Genomic DNA, 20,288 nt, shown 5'->3' on the forward strand with positions numbered 1-20,288 from the left:
TTCCTCAGGTACAACCCCCCCCCCACAATCCGGACATTCCCTAGGTACAACCCCCCCCCCCCACCACAATCCAGACATTCCCCAGGTACAACCCCCCCCCCCCCCCCCCCGCAATCCAGACATTCCCCAGGTACAACCCCCCCCCCCAATCCAGACATTCCCCAGGTACAACCCCCCCCACCAATCCAGACATTCCTCAGGTACAACCCCCCCGCCCCACAATCCGGACATTCCCTAGGTACAACCCCCCCTGCCCCAATCCAGACATTCCCCAGGTACAACTCCCCCCCCAATCCAGACATTCCCCAGGTACAACTCCCCCCCCAATCCAGACATTCCCCAGGTACAACCCCCCCCGCCCCACCGAAATCCAGACATTCCCCAGGTACAACCCCACCCCCCCTCCAATCCAGACACTCCCCAGGTACAACCCCCCCCCCTCCAATCCAGACACTCCCCAGGTACAACCCCCCGCGCCCTCCAATCCAGACACTCCCCAGGTACAACACCCCCAATCCAGACATTTCCAGGTAAAATACCCCCTCCCAATGTGACACTCCTCTTGACCCTAGGACGATCTCTCCCATTGCGAATCTCCTACTGCCCACCAGCCTCTTCTTGTTGGACATGCCTGTTGTTCCTAGGGGAAGCCTCATTCCTGATGGGAGACTCTAAGACATTGACCGTTCTGAAGGATACTGCTGATGATGCTTCCTGCACACCAGATTAAAAGCACACAACGAATCCAGAAGATTCCAATGCCATGGGTGAGTGGCTGCATCTTGTAGGATATAATGGTCTGCAGCAGCAGGTAAATAATCCCTATCCCAAATGTCATCACAGCTCCTGTGACATGGGCTTGAATTATCGTGGTTTTCTAAAGAGAAAAAGAGCAGAATAACAAAATGACAAAGAGACACTTGAAGCCTTATGGATCTACAAAATGCACAACAGATTCATGTCAATTTAAAGTTTAAGGAGCTCTCAGAAACTGTAGTGTTTTCTCACCATCAGTTCTGTGGCCCTGCTCAATGTAACAGGCTATGGAGATTCACAGCTTCTCTTAGAATTGCAGTCATGGGCAAACAATGATGATTTTCTTTTGTCCACCAGTGCTGCCCTCATTCATATCAATACTAGAATTGATACATCACTTTAAAGTCTCAGTACATTTTGTGATTAATACACAAATATTCCATTTTTAAATTTTGCCCGATTGTGATGGGACAAGTATCATTTAGTTAGTTGCTTGGTAGTACAGAACTTGAGTAATGACTCAACTAACGAGAGTCAACTTACCTATTTTGAACTTAAACTAAAGCTTGGGGGATAACTGTGGTTCATTCTCCATGGCAATGCCTTGAACAATCAGACTCCATTTGCCATCCAATCAGTACCCTTTGCTCATGCAGTATAAATTGTTGTTCCCTTTGAATTTTGGTGTTCCTGTAGATGAAAAGCTTTGACAGCATGTCTCTTTTGTCAGCAAGATCATTTAGTTCTACCTATCTCACTGTAAAGGGTACATGTTGTTTTAAAGGATAACACCAGTCAGGGAATGAGGCTGTAGTGAACCACACAGACATTTGTATGCATTATTATTGTATGCAGCTCTTCATTAACCATACAATTGATAACTTTTGTGATTTTAAAAATTCTTACATGTGAGCATCGTTGGCAAGTCCAGCACATGTTGCTGATCCCAGATTGCCCTTGAGAAGGAAACAAATGCTGACCTTGCCAGCGACGCTCACATTCCGTGCAAAAATAAAAACAGGTTATAAAAAATAGGCAAGTCGGAAAAGCTGTTCCATTCTACAATATTTTCAGGTTGAATGTAAACCTGTTACAAAGAATTAAATGGAAATTACAACTTGTAAACACATTATTTAATCCAACCAGTTCATGTTGCGATTTATCCCACATAGTATCATTGTCCTAGTCCCGCAGACCCGCACTCTGTTCCCAGATTCCTTTACTACAACTATTTTTAATATTGGCATGATCTCTGCTTCAATCACTATGCCCTCTAGAGCCTTTCACAGCCTCACTAGCCTCGGTGTAAAAAAGACAATCTCTTTACATATTATCTGACTCTATTCAGTGGTTTACAGTCAACTGACAGATATACAGCTATTGAAATAATATAGACAGACAAACACACAACTGAACAACAAAAAAAACACTGGGTTATCGAGCCAAAAACATTGGGTTATCGAGCCAAAAACACTGGGGAAAACTTTGATAAACCCTCTTCTCTCCACCGTCTTAACACATCTTCACTGACTGAAACATTGACACAAGGTCACCAAATGCTCTTCACTCCCATCTTTGGCACATCCACCCAAATGACATGCAGCTCCAATTATATAAATCCTTTCAGGCCAGAGGGATCTTTCTGCACTTGACTATAAGTGCAAAGTTCACAAAATCTATTCAATTAGCTCCTCCTTCTCCTTCAGGTACCATGCCCTAAGAGGGTGTTGGTGACCACAGACTTCTAGTGGATTGGTCCATGATTATGCTTGGCAAAGTCCTGCAGTGGTTTGCCGTTGCCTTCTGCAATGTCGCAGACCAGGAAACTTTCCACTCTTACTGCCGGCCATCAGGCACATTAGATTACCACAACAATATAATCAAATAACGGATCACACAGTCATTAATAAAGCAGCTTCATCACATCACACTAAATGCTTTTGGGTTGTAAGTTTGCCATTAGCACTGTCTATGCCTGTCTTTTCCAATGGAGGATAGTTACTGTTTCGTTGATAAATCGTACAGTCTATTCTTTTGTTGCTGCAGCTTGGTTGGGTTACTGTGGATTGGTTGGGTTACTGTGGATTGGTTGGGTGCTCTTAGTTCAGTGGGTCCCACCCTATCCCACTCCAGAGACTTGAACACATAATCTAGGTTGGCATTTCAGTTCGTTACTGGGGGAGCGCTGCACTGCAAGAGATATTGTCTTTCAGCTGAGGTGTTACCAGATGTCTGCTCTCTCAGGTGGATTTAAAAGATGCCTTAGCACTATCCGAAGAAGTGTCCTGCGCAATATATCACAAAACAACATCAGAAGGACAGATTATCTGATCATTTATCTCATGGTTGCTTATGGGAGCTTGCTGTGTACAAATTGAGTGGAGTGTTTTCTACATCATGGCATTTCCAAAATACTTTGTTGGTTGTCAAGTGGAATGGATGGAAAAATAAATTATTTATATAGCACCTTTCACAACCACAGAACAGCCCCAAAATGCTTCACAGCCAATGAGGTAACTGTGAAATATAGTCAAGTGTTGTACCAGAGGCAAGCATGTGCACAGAAAGATCTCACAAACAGCACTGATGTAGCAGATAATATGATTTTGATGATGGTTGGAGTGATAAATATTGGCCAAAATACTGGGAAAAGCTCCCCTGCTCTTCTTCAAATAGGTGCCTACAGTCAGCTGAGGAGTTTAACATCTCATTCAAAAGACGACACTTCTATCAGTGCACAATTCCCTCACTACTGCTGTGACTTCTGTTTCCAATTCTATTCCATTATTTAGATTTTGGCAGGTGTGGCAGGAGTGGGGGCGGGGGATGGTTGGGGAATGAGCAACAAGATTGGAGCTGATCTCCTGTTTCATCTAGTACTGACTCAGACGGACTGACTTGAAACTTTACAATCTATCTTCTCTTTGTTGAAGACAGTGGGTTTAGGTAACATGAACATTGCTTAGTGGGTAAACATCAATTTGAAAGTCAAATTGTGTACTGTAAATGACTTGTCTAACTTTTCCATGTTTAATATAGTAATAATAATGGAGATCTTATCCTTATCCAACCATGAACCATTTCATATAAATTATTACATAGGAGTGGGTGAACCCATCCCTTGCTTTTTTAAAAGCAATTATTAAAAAGTAATTGCATGTTAATAATATACAGGTTAGATAAAATTGATATCACAAGTTACAAAGCCAGTTCGCCAGTTAGCCAGTTCCTTGCTGTTACTTCTGCCTCTAGCACCCGGCAGTGCTGGTGATTTGAGTCATTCTTAAATGATCAGTAATAAACAAGGCCGTAGCCACCCTTGTATACAATCTTTTCTGGGGTAACTATAATACCAGTAAGGATTTACTCAATGTTCCAAACAGAGTTGGCAAGGTTGCACTGATTTGGAGCCAATGAAGCCCATTCAACTCAAGTACATAGGCCCAGGTTTTCACTATGATGGAGAGCCTTTCTGCAGTGGCAAAAATCGCAGAAATGGCTGGAAATGCTAAGTCCTGCTCCCAAACGTGGTATGTTCCATTCTTGCGGGAGCGGGACTGGAGTCGGGCTGAGGTTCATGAATATGTGGTTTGTGGAGGCGGCTGGCCATTTAAATCACCAACTGCCTCCACTGGAGTGGCATTTTGGTAGGTCAGGTGTGTGAAACCCAGAGTGTGTCAGGTTAGACCAGGTAAGAGTGGGTGGATTTGTTTTGATAGCCAGGGTACCATCCCCCTTTGTAGAGGTAAGGTACCCCTTTGGATAGGGTCCCAGGACACCTTTGGGATAGGTTAGGCACCCATTGAAATTGTCAAAAGTAAACATGATTGTGTGTAAAAAGTGCATCAACTCATTAGAGTTGTCAAAGAATTGTCAAAGGATACTAGCTGAGTTGGCATGGAGGGGGTAAAGGCAAAAGGTAGTGGGTGGGGCAGCACGGTTGGCATGAGTTTGCATAGGTTCTACAAAGGGCTATGGGTGATGGGTAGAGGGGCATGGGTTGACATAAGTGGTATGATGAGCCATGGGGATAGGTGGAGGGACATGAGGTGGCACAGGTTGGTATGTGGAGTATGTGGGGGGGGGGGGGCAAGGGGATGAGGGGTGAGGGCTGTTTTAGTTTTCTTTTATCTTATTTAATTCAACACAGTGCACAAACACAGAGGCAAGCCTTCTGCCCAGCCCGCCTCTGCTCCCAAATTCGTTTGGGGGGGCAGCAGACTTGACTTCCAATCCGGCCCACAACCCTGAAATGAAAATCCGACCTGTGGGCTGGCATGTTTAAAGTTTGGGTTCACAGAGCCGGGAATTTTTCTGTTGCTGCTCACCAGACCAGAGCGAAAATCTGGACAATGCTGTTCAAAATGATGGAGGATTTTGATAGAGTAAATAAGGAGGAAATGTTTCCACGGCAGGAGCATCAGTAACCAGATTTAAAATAATAGGCAAAAGGATGAAGAGGGAGGTGATGAGAAATGTTTTTGTGCAGCGAGTGGTTGTGATCGAGAACGTGCTGCCTAAATGGATAGCAGAAGCAGATTCAATAATAATTCTCGAAAAGAATGTGGACATATACTTGAAACGGAAAGATTTGCATGAATATGGGGGAAGAGCAGGGGGAGGGCATGGTCTTCGCTTTCAAGCAGCCAGCCTCTTTCTATGCTATAGAATTCTATGATTCCGCTCCTCGAGACGATCAAGTTACTTTTGCCTTGAGTTTAGCCTCCAGCTCATTGTCCACCTCCCCGTTGGGCAACATCAATGGGATTCGACTGCGGTACATTGAAAGCTTCAATCAGAAGAACAGCTTCCACCATAAAGATTTACGGAAAGGAGACTGTCAAGGCCACACGCTGTCAAGCCATTTATAATTCCTAATAGGTGGACTCAGATGAAGAGATATAAGCTAACTATTCTTGAACATGAACTACATAATCTTCAACAAGGATATTTGTAAAATCTCTAAACCCACAACCACTACCATCTAGAAGGACAGGGCAGCAGAAAAATGGGAACACCACCACCTGGAAGTTCCCCTCCAAGTCACTCACCATCCTGACTTGGAAATATATCACCGTTCCTTCACTGGCACTGGGTCAAAATCCTGGAACTTCACCCCTAACAGCAGTATGGGTGTACCTACACCACATGGATTGCAGTGGTTCAAGAAGGCAGCTTAGCACCGCCTTCTCAAGGGCAACTATGGATGGACAATAAATGCTGGCCCAGCCAGGGACGCCCACATCCCGGAAATGAATTAAGAAAAATAAACAGCATCCTGTTGAATCTGTTTGGTGATTCTGACAAAGTCTCATTTGGATTGGATGCTCCCTGCTGGTGGAATGTTTTAAAAATTGTCATTTGGTTGGTTAATGACCTGTGTCTAAATGGCAATGAGCTTTCTGCCAGTTCTGTTCTGTGGATGAGAAAGGCATGGCCACTCTGTGTGATTGACTCCAGTTGCTATAAGATTGTTTAACTCTTTTCCTCTCTGCCTAGTTCTGAAGTTCTTGGTTCTTCTGATGAAAGCTGTAGGCCAAACCCACAAGCAATCAGCACCATCTGACCCCTCTAATTCATAAATTAGAATAATACAACATAGAAGGCAGCCATTCAGCCCATCAAGTCTGCACTGGTTCTTTCGAAAAGCAATCCAGTTAGCCCCATTCCCCTGCTCTTTCCCTTATTCCTGCAATTTTTTCTCCTTCAAGTATTTATCCAATTCCCTTTTGAAGGCAACTATTGAATCTGTATTCACCAACCCATCAGGCAGGTGATTTCCAAATCCAAATCACTCGTCGAGTAAATTAGACTTTTCCTCACGTCACCCTTGGTTCTTCTGCCAATCACTTTAAATCTGTGTCCTCTGGTTATTGACCCTTGAGCCAGTATGTATCTCTAAACCAACAGTCAGAATAGATTATCTGGTAATTGTCTCATTGCTGTTTGTGGTAGTTTGTTGAGGGTAAACCACATTTGCTGCATTACAAAGAGTGACTAAACTTCAAAAATACTTCATTGGCTGTGAAACGCTTTGGGGCATCCTGAGGTCATGAATGGCTCTGTAGAAATTCTCCCTTTCTCTTTCTTTAAAGAAAATGATAAAGTATATCTGTGCATTGGTCAAAAGCCACTAAACAAAGCCTGGTAATGTAATCTCTACCTCATCTGAATCACAGATCACTTTCTGCTTGAACTAGCAAGCTCAAAACCTTTCACGATTCTCCATCTAAAGAACAGGTTTGGGCATGTTACATTTGATGAAGGTTTGAGTTTGCTCATTATCTGTTCAACACCGTTTGGCAGGTAAAAGATTGGGGGCTTGTCCTGTGGAATCTCTCCAATTCCTGAAAAATTCAGAGACGTTTTCACTTGAAATAGGGAGGGAGTTAGCTTGTAGCAAATTGCATTTTCTTCTGTTATGCAATTGGACGGGATCATGTCTGAGAATGGATGGCATGCTGACGCAACATCAACAGCAACACCAACCTGCATTTATATAGCACCTTCAATGTAGTAAAACATCCCAAAACATCACAGGAGTGTAATCAAACAAAAATGGAGAATTAGCCATTGGAAGGGGACTTTAGAACAGGCAGCAAAAAGCTTGGTTAAAGAGCTAAGTTTTAAGGAGTGTCTGAAACAAAAAGATAGAGGTAGAGAGGTGGAGACGTTTAGGGAGGGAATTCCAGAGCTTAGGGTCTCACCAGGTGAAGGCACAGCAACCAATCTAGGAGTGAAGGTCAGAGTCAGAGACGGGCAAGAGGCCAGGATTGGAAATCAAAATCAGATGCTGGAAATCTGAAATAAAAATAGAAAGTGTTGGAAATATTCAGTAGCTCTGGCAGCATCTGTGGAAAGGGAAACAGAGTTATTGGGCGGTATTTAAGAGAGGCCACGGGAGTCTCGCCCGCAGGCTGGAGAGCTGGCGAGAGTCCCCCATTGCCTATTATGGCAAAGGCCTTTTGCATTAGAAACATTGGAAGTAGGAACATAGATGCCAATCAGGCATTTAACTGGGTAGCAGTAGGGCCTTCCCCACCGTCAAGGTTTACTGCCCGCTGAGAGCTGCAGACCAATCACAGTGACACTGACCCAGGTACAGGTAGGTGGGGGGTCACGGTGGGAGGGAGTGTCGGCAGCAAGGGCAGGCGGGTGGCTCTCAGTGGGCCGCCCCTTCCTGATGCTGGGTCCCTCAATCAGGCACTGAGTGCCTGACCATAAGGAACCCCCTCTCCCCCACCAGATGCCCACAAGCAAACATGCCCACTGCACCATAGAAGAAAACACCATTCGCCACAAGTCAACTCCTTCCCTATTTGAAAAGACGTGAAAACATCGGAATTTCTTCAGGAATTGGAGAGACTCCAAAGGGAAAGCACTATTTTCTACCTTCCAAAGAGTGTTGAACAGATAGCGAACAGTGTTTCTCGGGGTCTCCGCATGGTGTTCCCCGGACGGACTTAACAAGAGTAGCAGCAGGAAGGTATCAGGGCACCCCCCCACCTTCCCTTTTAAAAGCACACCCCCCCTCCAAGCCAAGGGCATTAAATTCTGCCCATGTTTCAGGTCACTGACCCTTCATAAGAAGTTGGAAATGTAACTGATTTTAAGCGAGTGACAGGGCAGAGGCAGATGGAAAGAACAATAGTCAGTGATATGGTGGAAGGAAGAAAAGATTCAATGTTATAAGGGCGAATGATGCAGACAAATAGAAATAGTAATGGAATGAGTAAAGAGGAGGTGTGAGTGGGAATAGCAGAAGCATTCAGATGAATCAACACTGTGACAGTTCTGGTCTCCATATTATAAAAAGAATACATAGATACTGGAGAAGGTGCAAAAGAAGGAAAGATTTAAAAAGGTGGCACCAGAACTAGGAGGTTATATTGATCAGCAAAGTGGGCCTTTCTCTCTGGAAAAGGGTAGGGTGAAGGATGACCTAATAGAGCTCTCTCAAATTAGGGGGAATTTGATAGGGTAGATATAGAGATGTTTCCACTTGTAGGAGAGTTTAAACTTGGGGCTATAAATATAAAGATAGTGGCTAATAAATTCAAGAGGGAATTCAGGAGAAACATCTTTACCCAGAGAGTTCTGGTGGACAGTGATCGACCTGAGTTGTTAAGTCTGTGGGCGGCATTTAATGCCCTCTTGTATAGCGAGTTTGGTTGGGGTGGGTTGGAATAATCAGGATGGGGAGCCCACCACCTACACCCCGATTCAGCTAATGGTGGGAAGGCCTATGGATGGCTTTCCCACGCTGCTGCCAATTGAGTTCCTTGAGTGGCCAATAAATGCCCACTTAAGAGCCTCATCCGTCCACTTTTGGTATTAACCCAGCGGTGGGCAGAAGGCTCACCATGCAGGAAGCCCAAAAAGCCTGGTGTGGTTGCTGTGGTCTTCCAGGAGGGCGGATGGGGGGAGGGGTGAGGTACCTCATTCAAAGACACACAGTGCTTGGTCATGGGACCTGGTTTTTGGGAAGGGAGGGCCCACTGAGACCCTCCATTTCCTCCATTAAGTACTGACCTGTTTCTCTCTCTCTCTCTCTCTACAGATGCTGCCAGACCTGCTGAGTGTTTATAAACATAAATCAAATTGCCCAAGTCTGTTTCTCTGAAATATAAAGACACACTCTTTTAAACTTGTCTGGGTAACTAAGACATTTTAAACTGGGAATTATTCTCATAGTCCTGCTACTACCCCATGGAGACATAAAATACACATAATATTCAAACTTGAGTGTTGCTGAAAAGAGACATGTGGAAGCTTTTTGTCTTGCACTCATCAGGACACCTCGCAAGAATACCAACATAAGGGGGAAACAACAATTTATACTGTATGTGAAGATAATGCTGATTAGTTGGCAAGTGGCATTGCCATGGAGAATGTACCAGTGATGGAGACTGATAGTTAACTGCCCAGCATTGTTTGAAATTTAAATCAGGCAGCTTGAATATGTAAGAAAGACTTGCATTTATATAGCACCTTTCATAATCACTGGGTGCACCAAAGATCTAAAATGGGGTATATAATGTCAGTTGTATTGTTAAACAAGCTAACAAATAGAACTGACATGTACATCTCATTTTAGATCTCTCTGGGGCAGTGGTGTAGTGGTAATGTCAGTGGACCCACCCTTAAATGCATCGACGGGCAGAGGGATCTGGGTGTACAGGTCCACAGGTCACTGAAAGTGGCAACGCAGGTGGATAGGGTAGTCAGGAAGGCATATGGCATGTTTGCCTTCATCGGCAGGGGTATTGAGTATAAAAGCTGGGAAGTCATGCTGCAGCTGTATAGAAACTTGGTTAGGCCACACTTGGTGAAGAATTGCATGCAATTCTGGTCGCCACATTACCAGAAGGATATGGAGGCATTGGAGAGGGTGCAGAGGGGGTTTACCAGGATGGTGCTTGGCCTGGAGGTTATTAGCTATGAGGAGAAGTTGGAGAAACTCGGATTGTTCTCACTAGAGCGATGGCGATTGAGGGGTGACTTGATAGAAGTCTACCAAATTATGTGTGGCATGGACAGAGTTGATAATCAGAAGCTTTTTCCCAGGGTGGAAGAGTCAATTACTAGGGGACATAGATGTAAGGTGAGAGGAGAAAACTATAGAGGAGATGTGCGGGGCAAGTTTTTTTTACGCAGAGGGTAGTGAGTGTCAGGAATTCACTGCCAGAGGTGGTGGTGGAAGCAGGTACGATAGTGGTGTTTAAGAGGCAGCTTGACAAATACATGAATAGGATGGGACCCCGGAAGTGCAAAATGTTTTAGTTTGACAGGCAATATGATCGGCGCAGGCTTGGAGGGCCGAAGGGCCTGTTCCTTTGCTGTACATTTCTTTGTTCTTTGTTCTTGTACTTAACCAGCCTATGCTTGCAAAACTCAAAACACAGTGTCCAACTTTAGATGTGATTTCACGGTTAGACAACATTTGCTAAATAAAAGCAAAAAACTGTGGATGCTGGAAATCGAAAACAAAAACACCTGGAAAAACTTAGCAGGTCTGGCAGCATCTGTGGAAGGGAGCACAGTTAACGTTTCGAGTCCTCACGACTCTTCAACAGGACAATTTGCTAAATAACCCACAGTGTGCTAAGAATTACGCTGATAACCAATTTTAGATTGTCAGTCGGGCTCAGTGTGGCATATTTGCGTGTACTGGAAGCTACACATATTAATACACAGGGCCCTGTTCTTTGCAGACAGAAAGAACATGTACACACCTTGTACCTGTTTCAGCTAAACAAAATAAGTGACAGCCATTCACTGACTCATTCCTCAGGGTAATGCCTTGACCAGAGTCAAGTTGCCTGGTTTAAATTTCAAACAATGCTGCTAGTCACTGTCATTGATGCATTCTCCATGGCAACGCCATTTGTCAACCAATCAGCCATCATCTCTTTACATACAGTATAATTGTTATAAAAACAGAAAAAGGTTGGAAAAACTCAGCAGGTCTGACAACATTGGTGGAGAGAGAAACAGAATTAACATTTTGAGTCCATATGACTCCTCTTCACAGCTCAGGTTCTTTCCTGTCAATATAAATTGTTGTTTTCTCCTTATATTGGTATTCTTGCGAGTATTCTGATGAGTGCAAGATGAAAAGCTTAGACATGTCTCTTTTTTCAGCAATACTCTAAGTTCTGTACTACCAAACGAATATTCTAACTGTGGCCTAACCAAGGTCAAAATGCTCAAATTTGTCTTAAAGTAAATTGTTCAAGGGGAAAACAAAATCTGGAAGCCAGTTTTGATCATTCCCAGCATTGGTCAGGTACCTTTCAAAATTCAATAACAGCAACACCCAAATCTCATTTCATTCATCACAGTTTTAATTCTGTTCCCTGGAACTTAGTAATTGGTTGGTCCATGTACACAGCTTTAGACATATTCAAGCCAACCTGGGCGACCCCACCCCAGGGCAGGGTCAACCTGGGCGACCCCACCCCAGGGCAGGGTCAACCTGGGCGACCCCACCCCAGGGCAGGGTCAACCTGGGCGACCCCACCCCAGGGCAGGGTCAACCTGGGCGACCCCACCCCAGGGCAGGGTCAACCTGGGCGACCCCACCCCAGGGCAGGGTCAACCTGGGCGACCCCACCCCAGGGCAGGGTCAACCTGGGCGACCCCACCCCAGGGCAGGGTCAACCTGGGCGACCCCACCCCAGGGCAGGGTCAACCTGGGCGACCCCACCCCAGGGCAGGGTCAACCTGGGCGACCCCACCCCAGGGCAGGGTCAACCTGGGCGACCCCACCCCAGGGCAGGGTCAACCTGGGCGACCCCACCCCAGGGCAGGGTCAACCTGGGCGACCCCACCCCAGGGCAGGGTCAACCTGGGCGACCCCACCCCAGGGCAGGGTCAACCTGGGCGACCCCACCCCAGGGCAGGGTCAACCTGGGCGACCCCACCCCAGGGCAGGGTCAACCTGGGCGACCCCACCCCAGGGCAGGGTCAACCTGGGCGACCCCACCCCAGGGCAGGGTCAACCTGGGCGACCCCACCCCAGGGCAGGGTCAACCTGGGCGACCCCACCCCAGGGCAGGGTCAACCTGGGCGACCCCACCCCAAGGCAAAATTTCTGCTTCACCTACTGGTGGGGCTGTTTTTTAAATTGATGAGGTAAATATTAATTAAATGGTTTGCCAGATGAGCACAGTCTGAACACTGGACAGCTGATTTCCCACCACCCCCCTCTGGTGGTCAGGATTAATATTGCAGCTCAGTTGCCCAAACTATCCTCATCCGAGCTGGAATTTCAATCCAGCCTGTCTGATAGTTCATTGAAATGGGGGGTAGGGGGGCAGGTCGGGCTGCATCTCAGTCTTACCCCCACCATCCACCCTGCCATTTTAACCAGGTGGAATTCAGTCAGGATGTGGCTACTCATCCCCGAAACACAGGGGCCTGTTTAACATGCTGATTGGGGAGGTGTAGTGGTATTGCCGTTGGACTAGTGATCCAGAGACCCAGGGTAATGCTCTGGGGACCCGGGTTTGAATCCTGCTATGGCAGATGGTGGAATTTGAATTCAATAAAAATCTGGAATTAAAAGTCTAATGATGACCAGGAAACCATTGTCGATTGTTGTAAAAGCCCATCTGGTTCACTAATGTCCTTTAGGGAAGGAAATCCGTCATCCTTACTTGGTCTGACCTACTCGTGACTCCAGACCCACAGCAATGTGGTTGACTCTAAAATGGCCAAGCAAGCCACTCAGTTGTAACAGACCACTACTAAGTCACAAAAGAGGAATGAAACCGGACGGACCACCCGGCATCAACCGAGGGACAGGAAACTACAATGGCAATCTCAGTCCTGTCGATCCTGCAAAGTCCTCTTTACTAACATCTGGGGCCTAGTGTTGAAATTGGGAGACCTGTTACACAGCCTAGTCAAGCAACAGCCTGACGTAGTCACTCTCACAGAATCATACTTTACAGATAATGTCCCAAACACCACCATCATCATCCCTAGGTATGTCCTGTCCCATTGGCAGGACAGACCCAGCAGAGGTGGTGGCACAGTGGTATACAGTCAGGAGGGTGTTGCCCTGTGAGTCCTCAACATCGACTCTGGACCCCATGAAATCTCATGGCATCAGGTCAAACATGGGCAAGGAATCTTCCTGCTGATTACCACATGCCACCCTCCCCCAGCTGATCAATTAGTGCTCCATCATGTTGAACATCACTTGGAGGAAGCACTGAGGGTGACAAGGGCACAGAATGTATTCTGGGTGGGAGACTTCAATGTCCACCACCAAGAGTGGCTCAGTAGCACCACTACTGACCAAGCTGGCCAAGCCCTAAAGGACATAGTTGCTAGACTGGGTCTGCAGCAGGTGATGAGGGGACCAACAAGAGAGAAAAACACACTTCACCTCATCCTCACCAACCTGCCTGCCATAGATGCATTTGTCCATGACAGTATCGGTAGGAGTGACCACCGCACAGGTCACTGTGGAGACAGAGTCCCAGCTACACATTGAGGATATCCTCCATCGTGTTGTGTGGCACCTACCACCGTGCTAAATGGGATAGATTTCGAACAGATCTAGCAACTGAAGACTGGGCATCCATAAGGTTCTGTGGGCCATCAACAGCAGCAGAATTGTACTCGAACACAATCTGTAACCTCATGGTCTGGCATATCCCCCCACTCTACCATTATCATGGAGCCAGGGACCAACCCTAGTTCATTGAAGAGTGCAGGAGGGCATGCCAGGCATACCTAAAAATGAGGTGTGAACCTAAAGAAGCTATAACACAGGACTACTTACATGCCAAACAGCATAAGCAGCAAGGTGATAGACAGGGCTAAGCAATCCCACAACCAACGGAGCAGATCTAAGATCTGCAGTCCTGCCACATCCAGCCGTGAATGGTGGTGGACAATTAAACAACTCACTGGAGGAGGCGGCTCCACAAATGTCCCCATCCTCAATCTTGGAGGACCCCAGCACATCAGTGCAAAAGGTAAGGTTGAAGCATTCACAACAATCTTCAGCCAGAAGTGCTGAGTGGATGATCCATCTCGGCCTCCTCCGGAGGTCCCCAGCATCACAGGTCTTGAGCCAATTCGAATCACTCCACACGATATCAAGAAATGGCTGGATACTGCAAAGGCTATGGGCCCTGACAATATTCCAGCAATAGTACTGAAGACTTATGCTCCAGAACTTGCCGCACCCCTGGCCAAGCTGTTCCAGTACAGCTACAACACTGGCATCTACCTATGTGGAAAATTGCTCAGGTATGTCCTGTACAAGAAACGCAGGACAAATCCAACCCAGCCAATTACCACCCCATCAGTCTACTCTCGATCATCAGTAAAGTAATGGAAGGGGTCATCAACAGTGCTATCAAGTGGCACTTGCTTAGCAATAGCCCGCTCACTGACACCCAGTTTGGGTTCCACCAGAGCCAATCATCTCCTGACCTCATTACAGCCTTGGTACAAACATGGACAAAAGAGCTGGACTCCAGAGGTGAGGCGAGAGCGACTGCCCTTAACATCAAGGCAGCATTTGACCAAGTGTGGCATCAAGGAGCCCTAGCAAAACTAGATCGATGGAAATCAAGGGGAAAACTCTCCACTGGTTGGAGGCATACCTAGCACAAAGGAAGATGGTTGTGGTTGTTGCAGGTCAGTCATCTCAGCTCCAGGACATCACTGCAGGAGCTCCTCAGGGTAGTGTCCTCAGCCCAACCATCTTCAGCTGCTTCATTAATGACCTTCCTTCCATCATAAGGTCAGAAGTGATGATTGCACAATGTTCAGCACCATTCGCGACTCCTCAGATACTGAAGCAGTCTACGTCCAAATGCAGCAAGACCTGGACAATATCCAGGCTTGGGCTGATAAGTGGCAAGTAACATTTGCACACACAAGTGCCAGGCAATGATCATCTCCAACAAGAGAGAATCTAACTATTGCCCCTTGACTTCAATGACATTACTATCACTGACTCCCCCACTATCAATATCCTGGGGGGTTATCATTGAACAGAAACTGAACTGGACTAGCCATATAAATACTGTGGCTACAAGAGCAGGTCAGAGGCTGGGAATCCTGCATCGAGTAACTCACCTCCGGACTCCTCAAAGCCTGTCCACCATCTACAAAGTACAAGTTAGCAATATGATGGAATACTCCCTACTTGCCTAGATGAGTGCAGCTCCTACAATACTTAAGAAACTCGACACCATCCAGGACAAAGCAGCCCCACTTGATTGGCACCACATCCTCAAACATTCACTTCCTCCACCACTGACGTACAGTAACAGCAATGTGTACCATCTACAAGATGCACTGCAGGAACTCACCAAGACTCCTCAGGCAGCACCTTCCAAACCCATGACCACTATCATCTAGAAGGACAGAGGTAGCAGATAGATGGGAACACCAACACCTGGAAGCTCCCCTCCAAGTCACTCACTGTCCTGACTTGGAAATATATCACCGCTCCTTCACTGTCGCTGGGTCAAAATCCTGGAATTCCCTCCCTAACAGCACTGCGAGTATATCTACACCACAGGGACTGCAGCGGTTCAAGAAGGCAGCTCACCACCACCTTCTCAAGGGCAACTAGGGAATGGCAATAAATGCTGACCTATTCAGCATATGAATGATTAAAGAAAAAATTATGCAGCTCAGTTATGTCATTGAATGAGGTCTGTGATTGTAACATCAGACATGAAAAGACTCCCTGTGGTATCAAAATCACAAACAAAACCAACAGGAGGCAGCAGAGACTAAGACTAGTTGCTTTGTTTGAAGTTCCTTTGATGAATCCTCTGGGGCTGGGTGTAAGAGCAGAAAATTCTCCCTGGGTTTCACAAGGAGGCCTGGCCTTTCACTCTCCACCTCTATCCCAGCATTGCCATCAGTGGGTGACCCAGCCATCCCTTCAGCTGCAGCTCTAACCTTGTACCAGAGACTGAGCCATCAGGTTTGATCCAACTCCCATTCCCCACCCCACCCACTGGCCGCCTCATCATTCTCATTGGTTTTAGGCAGGAGATAGATCTACCTTTGCTTAAATGAGGACAGGGTGTTAAAATGGCTCACACCTCACGCTGAGCTCTCCAGGATGGGGGTGGGGGTGGAGGATTGGGGCTCAGACCTTACCAATCTCCCCACTCCAACTCAAAACTCGAGCCGAAAGATCAGATTGCAAACCCTCCAGGGTTACCCAGGAGTCTCCCAGGATGAAAGGTTAGTCTCCAGGGCACTGCTGTATGTGACTAGGGAGAAAATTCATCGGGATATTTAAAAACCATGTTTCAAATTATTTGGAAATTTATTATCCATATATGTCATAGGAAAAAGGCTATTTTAGTGTTAATGAAGAATCTTCCAATCGAGTAATTAGTCTGTTGATGATCTGATTGGTGTGGGGAGGCACAAGGATGGACTTGTTGCCCTACCACTGAGGGGAGAGTGCAGGGTGGGGTCATCAGAGGTAAGCAAAGAAACCTCCAGGAATACAACCAGAGTTGGGAAGCCTGGTTCATCAGTGAGCCACACTACCCACTTTTGTACTGACAGGTTCCCTGCCCGACTCAGACAAGCAGGGACAATGCTACATCTATGAAGAATTCCCCCATTCCAGCACAGATTAGGTCCAATTGCTCATGCTGATATTATACAGCCCACGTAGACCTGTGAGGGAGCACACAGATAGACAACCGACATACCCCAAACATAAGCCTACTGCCTACCCAAAGAAAGACATTCCTTTCCGCTCTCCGCATCTATCACCCCAATCACCAACTCCACACCCCCCAAACACCATCTCAACCGACTTACAGTAAGACCTGGCCCTAATTCCTGAACTGGGAGTTTCAGCCCAGCATATGGAGTTGAGGAGATTTTGATCCTTTAACAGTTTTGTCCGCCACCCCATCACAGTGAAGTATATCAGTCAGACTCATACTTGGAGCAGTCACTCTCTTCACCTGCTGTCCCAGACACTGTACACAGGCTCCATAGTTTATGTAACTGTATCAAACATGCCCCTGCATGAACTCCTCAAGCAAACATTTGATACAAGCTGTTAGCTTCACAACTTGGAGACAGTGATAGATGTGCAGAGAGCACAGTGTTCTTCAGTTCTTACAAATGAAATGAAGGAACCAGCGTCCATGAGAGGAACAAATTGCTAGGCCACGGTTCAGGTCTACGCTGCCAGCGAGGGCAATAACAACTGAGGTGTATAGCTTCATGTGAATTAATGCCTGTAGACTGGTCTTTGTGGAACCAGGTAGTGACCATTCAGTTCCCTGGCTGTTTGCTTCACAGTTTGGTTCCTGTCCTTTGATTTACATTTATCAGCTCACTAGATTACTCTTCTAAGAGTGACGCATTCAAGTTTTATCAGAAAGAAAGAACTTGCATTTATACAGCACCTTTCAGAATCTCAGGCTACCCCAAAGCACTTTACACTCAATGACATGTCTTTGAAGTGTAGTCACTGTTGTAATGTAGGAAATGCAGTGGCCAGTTAACACACAGCAAGCTCCCACAATGGGAAAATCAATTTTTATTTTTGTCAAGTTACTAAGGGATATATATTGACTAACACACTGGGAAGAACTCTCTTGCTCTTCTTCAAAATAGTACAATGGCAACTTTTATTGCCACCTGAAAGTTGGTTTAAAATCTCATCCAAAGACAGCACTTCTAGCAGTGCAGTGCTCCCTCAGTAAAGCACAAGTCTTCAGTCACACTGACATCACTAAAACAGTAAAGAGGTGTTTTAGACTGGGGCGGGGAAGTATTTTTTTCTGAGTATGCAATGAAGAATGTTTCACAGATGAAGCCCTGTCACACAGAAATACAGATGGACAACACTACAGTGGGATAATGGGAGACAGCACAGGCCTAAGTGCATCACCAAGACCCAGGAACCAAAATACTCGGCCCTGCCCGTTCCAAGGAACTGATGGGGACCTTATTTCTCAGGCCTTTTGAACACCGATTGTAGCAGATACCCCTTGAGTGAAATCCAGACCTAGAAAACATGCCAAATGGGGGCACAGGCCAAGTGTAACAATTATACCATTTTGTAAAGGATCCAAGAACTGGAATTTGGGCAAGATTCAGGCTGCATCTTCTATATCACAAATGACTGAAAATACTACACCTGGGACCTGACTGGCACAGGTTAAAACGTTAATGTAATTTACAGCGTTAGGAATTTAAAAACAGTTAACATGAAACAATGGCTATCAAGGACAATAGCTGTCTGAAATCTCCAGGGACAATTAACAGGGTTTTGCTTAGCCTTCCCAAGCTTTAGAAGCCCATTAATATTAAGCAAATATCAGGTCTAACTTATACCAATCTTAGATTGATAATCTTAAGTTTCTTCCTTAGCAATGAGAACTTTGGAGAGGAGATGGTGATAGCATTGAGGTGTAGTATATATGCACACCAAATTCTCACACAATTCTAATCATCTAAACAGACACACTTTACACTACCACTGCTGAAAAAAGGACATTTAATTAATTTCAGCGTAGGGCTGTAAGTCAAAAGTGATCAGTATAAAGATTCAAGTAATGTTAATTCATAATGTCATAAAACAAATCTCATGGATTTCCAATGAGAAGACAATCACACAGGTTAGGATCTTCCTATCACTGCTCATTTACACATTGGTTTCCACCCATTTAAAGACAATTGCCTAAAAGTTAAACACTGGTGAATTCCAAAGTGGGCAAGCCTGACCCTATTGTCCTACAGTTGGCTGGTTTCACAACAATCATATGGTCATTTCTGACATATATAAATATAGAAAACGCATCTACTGCTGACAGAAACAGTTTATAATCATCTGAGTCCGAGAGATTTCCTGTAAGCTGGGGCAACATTCTGTCACTGTCCTGGGAGTGTTTGATGGGGACAGTGTAGAGGGAGCTTTTCTCTGCATCTAACCTCATGCTGTACCTGTCCTGGGAGTGTTTGATGGGCACAGTGCAGAAGGAGCTTTACTCTGTATCTAACCCTGTGCTGTACCTGCCCTGGAAGTGATTGATAGGGACAGTGTAGAGGGAGCTTTACACTGTATCTAACCCCATGCTGTACCTGTTCTGGGAGTGTTTGATGGAATAGGGAGCTTTATTCTGGATCTCACCCAGGCTTTACCTTGTCCACCAAGTACTGATGTCGACACTGGGCATATGAAATTGAAAGTATTCTATCCCTGGTATTAAAATTGCTCAGCTCAAAGAGCATGCCATTCCCAGCTGGAGCTACTCCATAGTGATGAGCAGCAGATAGCATGCCAAGCTATGCTCACTACGATGGTGTAACTCAGCACAGATCAGCAATTAGAAACTAGGATTTAATGTGCATTTATCCAATCCAGTACCGGTGTGCCAAAGAAATTAATTTTAAAAGTTCTGATGGAAATGTAATACATAGAAAGTTATGAGGCTTATCTCACTTGTGGGCCAAATCCTGAGAACTCACTTGTACTTCCCCTTGTTCTCTCAGTTAAACTGGGTTTCCATGGTTACCACCAAATGTTAATGTACAAATTAACCAATCACACCACTCCTCTTTGCTCTCTATCACTGCTGCACTCAAACTCCATGCAGACAGATCATTACCTGGAAGTTTGCCACGATACAGAGTCCCAGGCAGCTGATGAGGCCCAACACAAAGCCCAACCGATTCAGTTTAAAGATGGTGCGCTCATCCTCCTGGTTTAGAGCCTCCACCTGTTTGTACCGTACGTACATGGTCATAACACCTGAGGGAGAAGAGACATCAATGGGTGAACTGCAACCTACAGACAACTTGACTTCAATTCAGGTGACGAGGTGCAGGCAAGTACAGTGGTGCAGGGATTACGTTGCTGGAATTAGTAATCCAGAGAACCTTTGTTTAAGTCCCTCTAAGGCAGTTTAAAAAAACCTGGAAATAAAAATCTGGTTCCACAAATTTGTGCCATCATGACAATCACCTATTTACTCTTCTGTCACATTACCCAACTCTACCTCAGC

General features: G+C 45.8%; 1 protein-coding gene across 4 annotated transcripts in view; it reads right to left on the reverse strand.

The window, feature by feature from the left end:
• dram2b (DNA-damage regulated autophagy modulator 2b) overlaps window positions 1-20,288 on the reverse strand; it is a 138,945-nt gene that overhangs the window by 60,042 nt on the left and 58,615 nt on the right. For all 4 annotated transcript variants that reach the window (XM_041194701.1, XM_041194702.1, XM_041194700.1 and 1 more), the window contains 2 exons: window positions 19,893-20,035; window positions 700-877 (listed from right to left, as the gene is read on the reverse strand). In XM_041194701.1, coding sequence (XP_041050635.1) covers window positions 700-877; window positions 19,893-20,035 — 321 coding nt within the window. The remainder of the gene's footprint in view (window positions 1-699; window positions 878-19,892; window positions 20,036-20,288) is intronic.

This window comes from Carcharodon carcharias, chromosome 9, assembly GCF_017639515.1.
Source record: "Carcharodon carcharias isolate sCarCar2 chromosome 9, sCarCar2.pri, whole genome shotgun sequence".
Classification (NCBI taxonomy): domain Eukaryota; kingdom Metazoa; phylum Chordata; class Chondrichthyes; order Lamniformes; family Lamnidae; genus Carcharodon; species Carcharodon carcharias.